This window comes from Callorhinchus milii, unplaced genomic scaffold, assembly GCF_018977255.1.
Source record: "Callorhinchus milii isolate IMCB2004 unplaced genomic scaffold, IMCB_Cmil_1.0 Scaffold7, whole genome shotgun sequence".
In the NCBI taxonomy this organism is placed as follows: Eukaryota; Metazoa; Chordata; class Chondrichthyes; order Chimaeriformes; family Callorhinchidae; genus Callorhinchus; species Callorhinchus milii.
This window is the reverse complement of record NW_024704748.1, coordinates 25,304,024-25,319,247: the sequence shown is the minus strand read 5'-3', so window position 1 is coordinate 25,319,247 and position 15,224 is coordinate 25,304,024. Positions and strand designations below refer to the sequence as shown.

At 43.6% G+C, this 15,224-nt stretch overlaps 1 protein-coding gene across 8 annotated transcripts in view; it reads right to left on the bottom strand.

Moving 5' to 3' along the window:
• The window catches only part of LOC103185425 (fibroblast growth factor receptor 2), a 92,544-nt gene that overhangs the window by 36,109 nt on the left and 41,211 nt on the right, over positions 1 to 15,224 (bottom strand). For all 8 annotated transcript variants that reach the window (XM_007903899.2, XM_007903894.2, XM_007903895.2 and 5 more), the window contains one exon: positions 292 to 461. In XM_007903899.2, coding sequence (XP_007902090.1) covers positions 292 to 461 — 170 coding nt within the window. The remainder of the gene's footprint in view (positions 1 to 291; positions 462 to 15,224) is intronic.

The following is a 15,224-nucleotide window of genomic DNA, read 5'->3' as shown; positions in this document are numbered from 1 at the left end:
GTGGAGTGTATGCTCGAGCGAGGTAGCAGAGGGCTGCAAACCACAGCCGTGGAACCAGTCAGAGCCACCACCTGAGAAGCAGAGTCAGGAAGGAGCAGAGGCAGACGAGAGCAAACGATGTGGGCCGGACACAATTGCAAGTGCCTGCTCTAATGAAACGGGCGAGAGCTGTGCGTGAGGTGAGTGTGGCGTGTGAGTGCGTACGTGCTGTGTGTGTAGTGTGCGTGTTGGGTGGGTGCGTCAAGTTAATCGGCAGTTGTTACGGTACAATCAACGAATTCAATTCCTCACCTTGTACGAACCCATTCGATATTCCGGCTTAAACTCCCGGCCATTTTTTAACCATCGCATGGTTGGTTTCGGGTTGCCTCCAGAGGGACAACGGAACTTGACGGTGTTGGCTGCTGGCACAGCGTGCAACCTCTTTTCCATCTTGGTCGGTTGAGTCCAGTATGGAGGACCTGTGTCAAACGAGCACACGTACACCTTTAATACAATCCCCAAGCAAACAAATCTTCCTCCTACTTCACCTGACACCACCCAAACAAAACGGATTTGAATCAACCAGGAACCTTATTCTAACAATACACCTGAATAGTCCAACTATGTGACCCCCATCTCCCCCACTCTCGCTTGACTCCATTAGCTCCCTATCCTTTGGAGGATCCAGTTCAAGATCCTGGTCCTCACCTACAAAGCCCTCCATGGCCTCGCCCCACCCTACCTCTACGACCTCCTAACCCCCTACCAACCCGCCTGTTCCCTCCACTCAGCCGGCTCTGGCTGCTCCACGCCCTCCGACCCACCCGCCCCACCATTGGCGGGAGAGCCTTCAGCCACTCTGCCCCCAACCTCTGGAATTCCATCTCCCAGTCACTCCTCCTCACCCCCTCCTTAGCTTCCTTCAAGTCCCGCCTCAAGACCCTCCTCTTCGACCATGCCATCGGCCACCCCCTTTCCCTCCTGACCCCAGCTTGGGGCTGAAATGCTGTACACTGTCCCAACGCCTTGGGATGTCCTCCCGACGTGAAAGGCGCTATACAAATGTAATCTTGTTGTTGTTGTAATCCTGGTGCATCAGGAGGACGTCTCAGTGTGCATTTTGTAAGCAAACGTGGCAGCCCATTGGCGCACAGCAATGTCCCACAAACAGGCACAGTACGGAACATTTGGGAACAAACTTGAAGGACAAACAATTGGCCAATGTCAAACTCAGCTACAAAGTCGGACCAGCACCGGGTCACTATCTTGATAAAGGCAGTGAGCTGATTGCAGCCGGTGGCAAAACATCAGCCAAGAGCTCTGCCCTGATCACTACCAAGTGAATGGAGTTAGAAAGAGAGTGTTGTTGTGCATATGTGTGAGTGGGGAGGGGGGGGGGGAATACGGAGGAGAGAGGAGAGACGGGGAAAAGTGTATCAGGATTGGCCATGATGGCCCCATTCAACTGTGAATGCCCTCCACCCCGCAGTTGAATAACTCCTGCCGACACACATTTTGGGGGAAAAGGGGGAGGGTGGGGTGGGGGTCTACAGTAAGCTGGTGTTAGCGACAGCTCCATTTGCTCAGCTCAAGCAAAAGGATACACTTGGGATTGTGGCACTGTAACCCACAGTGTGAGTTAGCATGTCCAGGAGAGGCACATAAAGGGAAAACTTTTTTTTTCGGGGGGTGGGGGCGGGGAAGGAAGGGAACAACTGAGTTAGTCACTGCGGGTTACCTAGTGAAAGCACAACATTAATTCTCTATTCAATAAGCACCAGTGTGGTTAGCCAACAACAAATAATGGCATGTTACTACGAACACAGCCCTCATTTTCAGTAAAGGCCACAAAAATATTTCCCCCCCCCCGCCCCCCCCACCCCTTTCGCAGACAGGAAGCAGACTCGTTCCAGCCTTTTATTTCTCCCGAAGCTGTGGGAATAGCGGATACAGAAAACAATCCTACAATTTAAGGTTTGGTCGCAGCAGCAGCACCTCCCTCCCTCAAGGTACGGTTTCGCATAAATGTTCTTTCACCCTTTGGAAGAAAGCTAAAGCTATTTTCCATTTCTGTGCACATTCCAAGCGGCGTGAAGCAAGCCTCCGCAGAGGTAGCAGGACTCTACACGCTCCAGGGTAATGAGGAATGCATTCAAAAGTACAGACAGACCAGGAAACTGGCAGCAGATTTAACATCTCGCAGTGTATGAATGAACTACTGAGGGCTCAATTTGGGGAGGGGGGTCCATACAGGAGTTGTTCAACTGTAGTGGGTCATCACAGTCGAGCTCGATTCTCCCCCCCCACCATCCCTCCCCGACTACCCCAAAACTCTTCATACTTCAGACATATTTTTGTCTTTTACCTTTTCTTTACTTGTATCCACCTGGACTTTTTTTTTTGATAATCTTTTCCAGTTAATGATAATAATCCTTGCATTTGACACAGCGCCATACCACATCGTTGAGACGTCTCAAAGCGCTTCACAGAAGATACTGTAAAGTGGATCGACTGTGTGTTTTGTGGGCGGTATGTTAACAGTCCTAAATTGGCTGCACAGGCTTGAAGACTATTTTCACACGTAATTCATTCACCTCGTCAATCTCACGCTGCCCGCCCGCCCATCCCCTCAACACACACACACACACACACACAAAAATCTAATTTCACACCGAGGTTGTGTAGAAAGTATTATTAATTAAAGAATCTGAAAAGAGCTCAAGGATCTGAACCTCCCACAAATGGAAAATAGAGGCTTCCGCTTGTTTTAATTTATAAATTCCTATTTATAACTGCCACTTCCTGAAATAAATCAAGCTAATGTGGAACTTTCTAAGAAGGCTGAAAAAAAAATCTGGATTAAACTTGACCTTATATCATTTCCTTTATTAGGCCTCTTCCCCCCCCCCACCCACCCCCCACCCCCTTTTAAAGTAATGAAGCTTTCCATTTTCTCCAGCTTTGGGTAGGTTTAAACGCTCCGGGATGTTGCCCCGTGTGAATAGCACTCTATAAATAGTTGTTGCTGCTGTTGGTGGGAATTAATCCAGAACTCAAGACTCGACTCTCCCCCGAAATGGTCCGGATTTTGTTTTATTTCTGATTTATATTTTCCGTGTTTTGGTGTTTTCCTGGGGACGGGCAGAGAGAAGACTTGGAGGGAAATATCTGAATATCCTGAAGCATAAAATTATAGTTTGACTTTATGGACGGAACTCAGAAACTCCGGGCTCTACACAAGGCTTTTGATTGTTTGAAGTGCTGAACAATACAAACTGATATGATTCTAGGCCAGGCAGATTTATTAATGGCTCATGGAAAGGGATACAGTAACAGCACTCATTCAATTAAACTATTCTTGCAATCGGTTAGCAAACCAGATGTTGAGCCTCTGACTGTAGGAAATGGTCTCAATGGCTGTACTTGAGAAACAGACTTGTGTTTACATAGACTGGAGCACATAAGTCTACATATAATAATTCTGCCTTTCTAACTTCAGAGTTGAACAGTGTTTTGCCAATACTTAGTATTCCCTGACCAGTAACTGGGAGTTTTCTATCTTGTGGGCAGGTAAGTGATTCACAATTTACTTAACACCACAAGTGAAATCCAGTTATGAAGACCTGGATTACAAACTTGTGCCGAAGACTTTAAGCTTTGATATTATTCAACCGTACCAGATAAACACAAATGAAATGTTCTCCCTTCCCCAAATTCAGGTACTATGTTCAAAAATCGTGTTCAATATTACAGGTTTAGGTCCACGAAGGCTTAAAGAAATTCTTAATGCAAAAATTCAAAAAAAAACACACCCTGGAAAGTGCAACCGTACATCCACATTTTATTGAAAGAAACTTTTAAGCTTTTAATAACTAATTCATCTAAAGCCTCTATCTAGCACCCTGCTGTTCATTCAGTTATTTCTGCATGTGAATTGGTCTTGCTCAAATAATCCTGTTCTGCACATCGATTAGAAACAAGTCGTTTAAAATAGCTGAGATTCTCTCCGGGAAAACAATGCGTCGGATTTTTTCCTTGTATAGTCGCGATAGATAATATGCCCCTGCTCAGGCCACCTAGAAATGAAGGCGCTACGATTATTAACAAGCGATTAACGCCAAACTATTAGCTATCTAGCTGGAAGCTCAAATGAAATAATCTCTTAGAAATCAATAGCATATTGGCCGGTGTTTCCATATCTCCGAAGACTTATTTGAGAAACGTGTATGTCAGTTTAAAAGATAACACAACAAAAGAACGAAGAGGTTTGTGAATGTGGAGGTCCCATCATTTCCTTCCACTACGTAAAACCACAACACTTTATACACCGTAAAACAGCGTTAGGTAACTCCAAAACAGGTGTTCACCATCACGGGAGTCTAAATGTCAAGCTTACAAATCACTCCCACTCCACCACCCACCCCCACCATCCCAAATGTGGAACATGAATCATGTTAAATCATAATGACGCCACACTACCCTGGAGCACTGAATACTGATCTCCCCCCCCCCAACCAGGCCTTAGGTATGTAGCTGAGTGATGAGAATTGGTTCTAGCGATACTGGGCATATTTAACTTGATTTTCAAACCTGCACAACAACCTTGCAGATTAGATGTGCCACCAAGTCCACTGCCTTCAAATGCCTTCACTTCAACCATGTAAACCTCTCCCTTTCCATTCTTTGCAGCCAGCTGCTAACTGTCAGTTGTCTTTTTGCTGCGCTTGTAACTCCATCAGCACTAATTACATCAACTGAGGCAAAGACAGACCGACTATTGTTCAATGGTGGAATCCCTTTAATGTTCCACATCGCGCTCCCGTCATTTTAATTTGATTACTCACTACCCACAGAAGCCCGGCAATTGATAAAAGGATTGGAAATGTTTTCCATCAGCAGGTGGCCATTTGAGTGGAGATAGATACTCCTATGGTTTGGGGACTTTGAGCTCATAAGTCTAGGCTGTCACTCCAGTTCACTGCTGGGGACACCCTGCACTGTTACCGTCCTTCGGATGAGACATTAAACCGAGGTTGAGTCTTTCTCTTCAGGGGGATGTTGAAGATCCCATGACCCTAGTTGAAAAGAAAAGGTAGCTTCCGCCTGATGTCCGAGCCAACAATCCCCCGGATAAAATTGTTAACTCACTACGTGGTTGTTTGTGGGACACTGTTGTGCGCAAATTGGTCCTCTTCACGTGCTTAATATCTAATGTTGTTGTGGTGGTTAATATCTAATTTCATTTCAAATAGTCTTATGGCCTCAGCCATGCTCTGGGTGAAAAGTTTCATCCATCGCCCCACATTAACACTACCAGCGACATCCTCCCTCCCACTGAATCTCTGGTAGTATATTCATCGTCACTCTGGGCTTAGACCTTTGAAGAACTGGGCAATTACCAAATGCTCTGCTTTTCCTAAGGATGCATACTTCCCTCTGTATTTCTCCCTCCACTCTCTTATCACACCATTTACTGAAATTGCTGCCCCTTGAGCCTGTCGCTATCTAAGATGACAAATAGGACTTGGAACGAGTGAGATATGGCTGAAAAGAATAGGTAAACACAGCCAACCACTCCACTGGGTCTCTCCCTCCTTTAGATAAAGCACTCCGATTGGGAATCACTAACATAAACTGGACACCCAGGGTTTCTGGTTGAAGAGCTCAGTGCACTGACCCCTCGTGCCACACATCATGTTCCTTGATGTCCTCTTTTATGCAGGTGTCACTGAGAAATACCCTCATCGCAAAGTGAAATATTCCACTCTCTGTCAAACTGGTCCGTCTGTTCTGAATTCATGGAACCGATGCATGGCAAAACTTGCGTATGTCAAAAATACACTCAGTGTCAACTCCACGAGCGAAACAGCACGACCGGAATTCAACAAAGATGGGTAGAAATTCCCTCCTAAATCCAGATTTACCCGATTAACGTAGCATTAATTTGACAAATTGTTACAGTTGAACTTTGATGCTGTTTTTCTGTGGATCTCTCAGTCTGGCTTGGATACTCTTAACCACAAAGCCATTTCTATCTCCCATTTTTCCCAGGGAAGAGCCAAGTATTTATCTGGCACATCTTTTCAGTGTGTGGTTAGCTCAGGGACTTGTGGATGAAAATCAATAATAATCCTTGCATTTGATATAGCGCTTTTATCCCATCTTCTAGATGTCTCAAAGCTCTTCACAGAATATACTGAAAAGTGAACTGACTGCATATTTTGTGGGCGAAACACAGCAGCCAATTGCGCGCAGCAGCCTCCCACAAACAGGAGCGGATTGAATGACCCAATTATTATTTTATTTTTTGAAGGAATTATTATCCCCAGAAAAGCAATCCGCCGACTGACTAATAACCAGGTTCCTACTTACTGCTGGGTGAACAGAGGCATATGGAGTAAGGAAACTTGCCCAACGTTTCGCCCTGCCCGGGAATCGAACCCAGGGCCATTTGCTACGAGTGCTCTAACCACTGAGCTCCAGGACTTGATGGGTAATCAATAGCACTTCAAGGCTGAACTATAAAGAGCATATTCCATCCATTAGTTACTTTATACACTGAATTGTGTGCCAGCACCTTTGCCTTTAAAATATCCAGCACAGAAAAGATGTGCGACAGAAATCAATGGTTTCTTATAACCTTACAAAGGCCTTTATTCCTTAAAATAATTTATGATGTAATCAAGTCTTGATTCATGCAACATGCTAATAAAAAACTGTTCCGCTCACATACTGGGCTCCCTTCTCACAACCTACTCTAAATTAGAGACAGTGGCTCCTTTTACCAACTGAAGACTATTTACTAATGTAATAAATATGCTTATACAGTACCATGTTACACTGTCTGCCCATTAGCTCTGAGACAGTGTAGTAAATGTGAATCAAATACAGTTTGCGGTTGATACCAATGCTAAATAAAGTCAATATTAGTACAGTCTCCCGTTACGTTTAGCACCACCAGCTTTGGGCTTCCTGTCACTCAATATCAGCCACATAATTACTTGAAATGCCTCCACAAATTACCCTTTGATAGGTTCGTGATACTTAACTACACTCAAGTGCAATTGGTTGAGGACACCAGTGGACATGAAACTGGCTTTAGTTATGATTTTCTGCAAATGAGCCTATGCATCTGATTTCAACATCTTCTGTGCTAGACATCAATAGGATAGCGTACAATTGGTGCATTATTCTATTAACTTAAATGTAATGGATCAGAACCCAATAAATTTTCACCATTTTTCAGTCGCTAAACAATTGGGCTTTGCATAGAACAGGAAGCCAATTTAATACAATGCCGTGGTTTAGTGTAAGGTAGAATTAAATCACTTTTTTTGGTAGATTTAAATCACGTTTTTAAAAAAAACTAAGCAGAAAAATGAACCTGGTATTGGTAGCGACTCCGGGCTCTGCAACCACATAGACTAAAGTGGGGCACCAGCCAAACCATTTTACAACAATAATAATCTGGCTTACAAGCGAGAGGCTCCGGGTTCGATTCCCTGGCAGGTCAAAACCACAATAATCCTCCCCACCACCCGAATAGTATTCTTTAAGCAATAAAGCAGGGGGTCGTGACAATCTTGTGGGCATTAATTTATTATGAAATCCGTTCAATGGATCCAAGTCTTTAAACGGATCGTTAAGCAAACGTACACAATTACCGTATAACCACTTGGACTTGTATCCCCCATTTCCTTGCGTCACAAACCTTTTTTTTGACAAGTCGCCTCACACTTACTTATTTTGTTTGTCCCTTGGGGGTTACGCGATCGCCTCGAGGTTTACAGGTCCAAATGTCAGCGTTGGCCTAACAGAACAAGTTTTGCCATCAAATTGGACGGGGTAGGAGAGTGCTCGACACTGTACACAATTTACTGGATTGGGTAGTGGTGCTGGGGGAGGTACGGAAAGACTGTGTTCTTGGGCAATTCACTTTCTAATGAATTCATAAAGTTTTGTAGAAACAACCCCCACAGGGAAATCCCTGAAGCCAGTTTACTGAGAAGGACGTTGACTCCTCGGAGAGAACAATAATGAATTCATCATCATTACCACAGCGCAAATTAAAACCAGTTACAACGATGGCTACAGACGCACATGGAGAGAGAGAGAGAGAGAGAGAGAGAGACGGGCGGGCGATCACGAGATGAGAACAAGTTGATGGGAGTCTGCTGCCGTCAGCCTTTATTTTATTTCCCATCATCAGGACTTACAAATTCACAAACGGAGGGAGCGTTGATTTTGTTCCATCCATAAACAGATCCATATCCAGCACTCAATGTTCCCACTGACCTCATTACACAAAGCACAAGCCTCTCCCCAAGCTACCCCAGCGCTTACTTATCTCACTGCCGTCTCCTCCCGATTCATCTTTCAGACAGGCGAGCCCCGAGGAAATGGGATTTCGCGAGAAAACTGTCGTTTTGCAACCTCTCCCCGAGTCTCAGAGGTTTCGCACATTGCAAAAAGGCACCGATATTTTTGAAGTTATTTTGTGGCTTGTTTTTTTTTTTCTTTTTTTTTAGCCTCCCCGCCTGTTCCCAATTAATTTTTTATGCAATAAACCAATACTTGGAAGTGATGAAAGATCATAATATATACCATGTCATAGCCCAGTGGGTGTTTTCGAAGAGAGGTATAATATATATATTATATATACCAATACCATCCCAGGAATCTACACCTCTAGCCCTGCTGAACAGATTCTAGGCACAACGTGCCCACAACTCATATCTTCCTCCACTGCAAGTTTTCTGATATCTAACCATTGCTTTAAAGCCTCCCCCCCCTCCCCCCAATTGTGAAATGCAACAAACATTAATATAATACAATTTAGATGTACATAGAAACAGACGAAGGCCGTTCAGCCCCTCGAGCCTGTTCTGCCATTCTATAAGATCATGGCTGATCTTTCACAGTAAAACAAGAGGAAGTGCTTATGGAAGAACTTGAATTAGTCAAATTGGATATAGACCATTCGAGATGAAGTCACTTCAACTAACTGAACAATCATAGCCTTCGGAAGTCGTTATTTTTCTGTGAAATAATAACCAGCTTAGTGTAAATCCAACTGCCTGAACTGCGTCCAAACAGAATGATCTAAGATACAGCAGACCTCATGCCCATTACTGCAGCCTATTCCATTACCGTTTAGCATTTCCAGCAATGGAAAGAAAACAGCACATACAGATTGACCAAAACGTTTAATACCATTCCAATGTCTAGTCTAGTGAGCTTTTTTTAAAATTAATCCTAACTAAGTTTCATTTGGAGAACTGATGTTCAGCTTTAGTGAATGTTCAGATTTCTGTTCAGTCGCTTGTAATGTTTACAATGTAAACTGTGATGCCGGGATCACAATATAGTATTGTAAAGGATTGGAGACATAATCACTATTTTCAGTAATCAGTGCAAAATACCAACCCCACCCCCCCATTATGATTCATTTTCTTGTACAAGTTGCAACGTAAAGCAGGATGTGCAACAGGCTGCCATTGCCAAAGAGAAAATTAACAGCATTTAAATTTTCCCAGCAAAACATCATTTATTGAGGCAAAATCTAATAAAAATTCGCTACCCAATCTCCCAACGAACTCTAAATTAAGATTTTTTTCAAAAAAAAAGAAAAAACATGCACAGTGGGCTCAAGATTGATGCAGCTCTTACAATTGTTTAGAGATGTTCTTTGTCAAATAACACTGGGCGTGTTGAAGGAAGACATGACTGAAGACTGTAAATTACTGAGGCTGCTGGTGCCTGGAATCCCTCCCGCTCTCCCAATCCTCCCAGGCAGAGGTCAAGATCCTAACTGGCTCCAGACCTACCCCAGAGAACAGAGAGGTTCTGGCAAAGAAAGCCCAGCCAAAGCCACATCGCTGGTCTCCCAAGGCTCAACCCCAGCATGAAAACATGGTGTCCACATGCTCACTGACAGATGTGGTCACTCTGGAGGTTGAATGGAAAATCCAAGTTAGGAGAGAGAATCCAACCACTTGAGTTGCAGCGTTGCCTTTAGAGTCAAGACTGGATTCAGAAGCAGCTCTGTGGGTTAAATGGGACATTGCACGACATTCACGCATAAGCCACTTTCTAACAGTGACATCTGTGAAGATGAAGAGAAGTCATAGACCCGTCTCTCTAACCGAGCCACGATTATACTACAACGTTCCTCCTGGGTTTTCTAGTTTCAATCAGGAATTGCTGCAATAAATCACAAGCATTTCATCTACTGTGCTCTGTAAGACTTGGGGGCCATTTCAAGCAGTGGGCATACATATTCCCAGGAGACAATGTGGCTGAAAAATTACTTTGAGTGCTCTGGGTGAAAAGGCCTCGAGGAGACACCGTTTAATGAGCATTGCTCTTCAGAGACACCAAAATAATAATTAATCTTTTGCAGCGACAAAACGCTGTCTCTATTGTTCAAGCTGTGGTCTGGAAACTATCTTAAATTGCAATTACACCTATGGATGCCTCACGGCAAATAAAAAAAATCCCATATTGGCCTCGACATGCGATCCCAGGCTACAGTCATGTAACTCAGCACGATTCAAATCAGCGAGCTCGCAGTCCACAAGGTGGACTCTGTTCACAACACCATTGGGGCTGACACTGCCCTACATCCTTATATGGAACACGAGTTTCTTCCTTCCTTCAGAGTAAAAATTGAAGAGATTTAAAGATTCATGTTCCTACAATTCCGAGGGGACAGTGCAAAGCCAAGACTCTCCGCCTGAGAGAGCGAGCGAGTGGGGGGGAGGGAGGGAATCGTCAGAAAGAATGATTCGTGAACAAGTTACTACACGAACGATAGATAGATAGATGAATAGATAGGTGGATAGATAAATAAAAAGGACAGTAAATAGCACCATTCGATTCTACTCCCAGCACAAAAGCTCGGAAATGTTGGAATTTCGGAATGGCTCGAAGATTCTGATTGTGGAGGTCGAACAAGCCACAGGACGCAACAGACGGAAGATTGGATCTTAGCAGACTTCCTCCTTGGCGGGACTTCCAGCACCACGCAGCTGATGCAGTCGGTCGCACTTACTACAGACTGGAAGCAGCAGATGCTCCAACCAAACTCAAACACACTCTACAACCACAGAAACGCCAGGCGAGTGCCAAATACTCCCACTGCTGGGCCACGCAATCCACTGCGACCAGGCTGCAATTCTGGTGTATTTGCTTTTCGACACCGCTGTGCAATTCCGTTGACATGAAAGCAGAAATCGGCGGTGAGATCAAATTGGCGGGGCCCAAAGGGGAAGGAATCGGCTAAATGTTGTCCCTTCGTCTAACTCTGCTGACTTGCTGATTCTCGAGTGCGTTAAGAACATCCTACTGATGGTCGAAACCAGGCCAAAGGAAGATTGTAAAGCCAACAACAATACAGTGTAATGGTCCAAAACACAGCAGGTTAAGGTGCCTTTTCAAAAAGAAGAGGTTTCACCATTAATAATCGAGTTGGGGCTTCATTTGGATCCAGAAAAACTGCTCGGTTGACTCCTGAGAATCTCCTCTTTCCACTCAAAAATGTACATTGTACATCTTATTAGTCCTGAGTTTAAAAAAAATCTATTTCAACATCAACTAAATCCGTTTTTGATAATTTTTGTAATTATCCCCTGGAGGACACAAGAACCACATAGCTTCTGAGGTTGCTGGAAACTATTTTCTGCTGCAGAACATGTAGGAGCTGCTCAACACAGTGCTGATCCTTGAACTTTGTGGGTGGAGGTTTAATGGCTTGGCCTAATTCAAATCCCAGACAAAACCAATTTGTTCATCTCCGCAGGATAGGCAACTGTGCACATTGTTAGGCATTAAGTTTTTATAGGTTGTGAAATTATATTTTTTTTAAAAAACTGCCGTTGGTTGTATTAAGTGTGCACACTCCCACTCAGAAAGCCCGAGACATCAAAAGGCACCAACTCCGATAAGTATACACTCATAAGGCTGGGTTTTTAAAGCACGTTGTTGGGGCATGTGGACATGTTATACCTGACCAGGTGTACTGTGTTCCAAAGGGGGGGTGGGGGGGAGTGTTTGGTTCCCGCAAACCTGGATAACCACAAATCCCTCACAACAAAAATGACAAAACTAGAGAAAAGAGCAAGTAAGATTACTACCCAACCTTGGGGCTGATAAGACAATTTATTTGAATGCCTTCAACTAAGCCAAAGCCTAAATGCAAATTACAATCCACCTCAGCTTCATCTGCATAGATCAAGCTTGGCATCTCTGAGGTGAGTAGAGTTCGTGTGGGATTCCCTTTTGTCATTTCTGAGACGTCTCGAAGACGTGATAAGGCGCTACATCAAATGCAAGGATTAGAATCGTAGAATTATACAGCACAGAAGGAGGCCATTCGGCCTATCGTGTCTGTGCCGGCTCTTTGAAAAGAGCTACCCAATTCAATCCCACTCCCCCGCTCTCTCCTCATAGCCCTGCAAACTTGTCCTCCCAAATAATTATCTAGGTTGGGATTATTATATTTATATATATATATATATACATACACACACACTTTTTCCCAAAGACGGAGTGACGTCGTTATACGGTCAGCAGAGGACATACAGATGGAATGGTTTAATTGAGACAACCCCTGCTTATGTTTCCACCTTTCCATGGAGATGCCTGTGTTCAGCATCCACATCTCTCTCTCTCACACACATCAGTTCAATTTCTAATTACTGGGCTTGGGAGTAGGTCTATCACAGGAACCACTCCCATTGCAAACTACTGCACTCAGGAATGCTCGTACACCTGAAAGGTAGTGTATACCAAATTAACCTCTTGTTCAAACAGGCATTTTTAAAAAAAAAAACAATCTAACCGCATTAAAAAGCAGAAAACATCTCTGACACAACCTCGACAAAGTGATGTAACCTCAACAGTGTGTGTACAGCTTTCCTAGAGTAATAAACACATTCTCAATAGCAACTCCTTAATAAATAAATGTTCTCCAGACAGTCTGATCACATTTCCTGCAGTCAGTAAACCTCATCCTTAGATGTCTAACTGAATGTCCTCACTCTCAAACTGGGCTGTTTTTCTGTGCAAACAGGTGATCTCTCTAAACTAACTGTCGCCTGTTTATTCCTTGTTCATGCAAAGAATAACATTTGTCCTTATCAACACAGCAGCAAGTTGTGAATATTTCATCACAGTAAAGGACAAGAATACAAGAGGTCAGATCTCAAACATTTTCCAGTGTGCCGTTCATCCTGTTTGCTGTTCAATATACATCCATTCAATAGCCAATTCAAATGTAGTTTTACTCCCTTGAATATACTGAGCGAAAGTTGTGCGCTGGGTAGCTGAGGCTTGAATGTATATGTGTGTGTGTATATGTATATATATATATATAACAGAAGAAAGGTTCCAAGCTCAAAAAAATCAGTCATACGCTCTTTCGCTTGATTCCTATTGTTAAGAAACAAACATGATTATCCATCATTTGTCTGTCTTGAAAATCTGCTCTACAAACAGAGAAAGGTGCATTTGATATAAACGATAGAACATTTCTATCTATTTATAGTTTGCTCTGAAGAAATGAAGAGCACTTAGCAGCACTTCTGTTATTTTTGGACTAAGAAGCAGTGAAGTATCACTGGGACCCGAGCGTTTACAGAAAACATGGTTAGCACATCATCGGCCGGTATCACTCCCCTGACAGTCTGCGTTCATTCTGATCAGCTCAAAATCCAACTGTTAACAACAGTTTTGGGGTCTTTCGCACGGAATTATGTGTGGACATTACCTGTGAGTGCGTGGGATAATATTCAGGGAAAAAGACATCAATAAGGAAATGAGAAAAACAATGACTTTACCACACGTTCACGCAGGAAACGTGTGGAACCACCGGCTTTCTGCATTAGAGATCAGATCATGTTAATGTCCGCTTCAAAATGATTCAAAACATAAAATTTGGCACCGGGGCTTGCTCAGGCTGGACTAATCATTCAAATTCTAAAACTGAACAAAACGCACTGTTCCTCAAGTAGAAAGTATTTAAACACAAGTATCCAACTCACAGGCAGAAGCAGACCCGCAAAGGAGATCTGATAATTCTGCACTGCGATTTGCAATATTTTTTTTTAAAGAGGGGTCCTAAACATCCATTGTTAGGACAGTTTCTAAACCTCAAACAGCTAATTTCCTTCACCTGCCTAAACCGTGGCATCAAACCGGGATAACACTCCACTAATTTAATGCCAAGCTGCTACTACACAGAGGCTGATAGATGGTCTAACCACAAATAAATAAGCACTGTGATCCTCATCTGGACTTCTAACCACTGCAGCAGGTGCTTCTAATGGGACACCAGCAGGTGAGGTCTGGTGATTGATCAATAACATACCATAGAATCCACCGCCAGCTGTTTACATGGGTTTCAAAGTCAAATTATTTGCGCCCGTTTGCTCTTCAATGTGCCAGTAAATAGAGAGTGTGGATCCCAGTGAGCTCTGCAACTTCAGGAGCGAGAGATGATCAGTGAGTTCGTTAACACTATCCTTCATACAAGTTAAAGGACAACTTGAAACACATTCCCAACTCCCTTCACCTTGCCCCTATCACTCATCACCTTCAAACTCCCTCTTAAGTACCCATATCTCTCGATCGTGTTTTTGGTCAGCACCCTCTAACACTCTCTTCCGACTTCCGGATTGCTCCATCAATGTCAGCTGGCAATCGGCAACCCAGCAGAATCTCAGCTTTGCTATCTATAATGTTCTTGCCCATCTCGCACTGCAGATCCCAATGTGCGTATCGCACCCAACGGAGTGGCCAAGGTAGAATGAATGTAAGACAGCAAACGTATAAAAGTGGGAATCAGCATTTCTCCCTGCACATTGGGTACAAGGCATATCTAACACACATAGGCACATAAGGCGTTCTCCTCTGGATTAAAATGTTATTGCCAGAGAATTCCTTCAGAAAGGTTCTTTTTAATATCATCAACCCACACCCACAAGCTGCTGGCTTCTACAGTCTCATTTCATACGTGTACGTGTGTAATAAGTTTGAGATGTAGCTAAAGATACTTGAGAACAGCTTTGCACGTAGGTACCCAAAGGCTTCCAATGCATTGCAAATACTGCAGCTCGCCAAAAAAAAAAGCACACTGTTCCATTACAGATGTCATGATGACCAAACAAGTAACCTAATCTCTCGAATCAAACAAAGGAACCTGATCTGGAGGGAATTTGAACAATTTGACATGTGCCACTGAA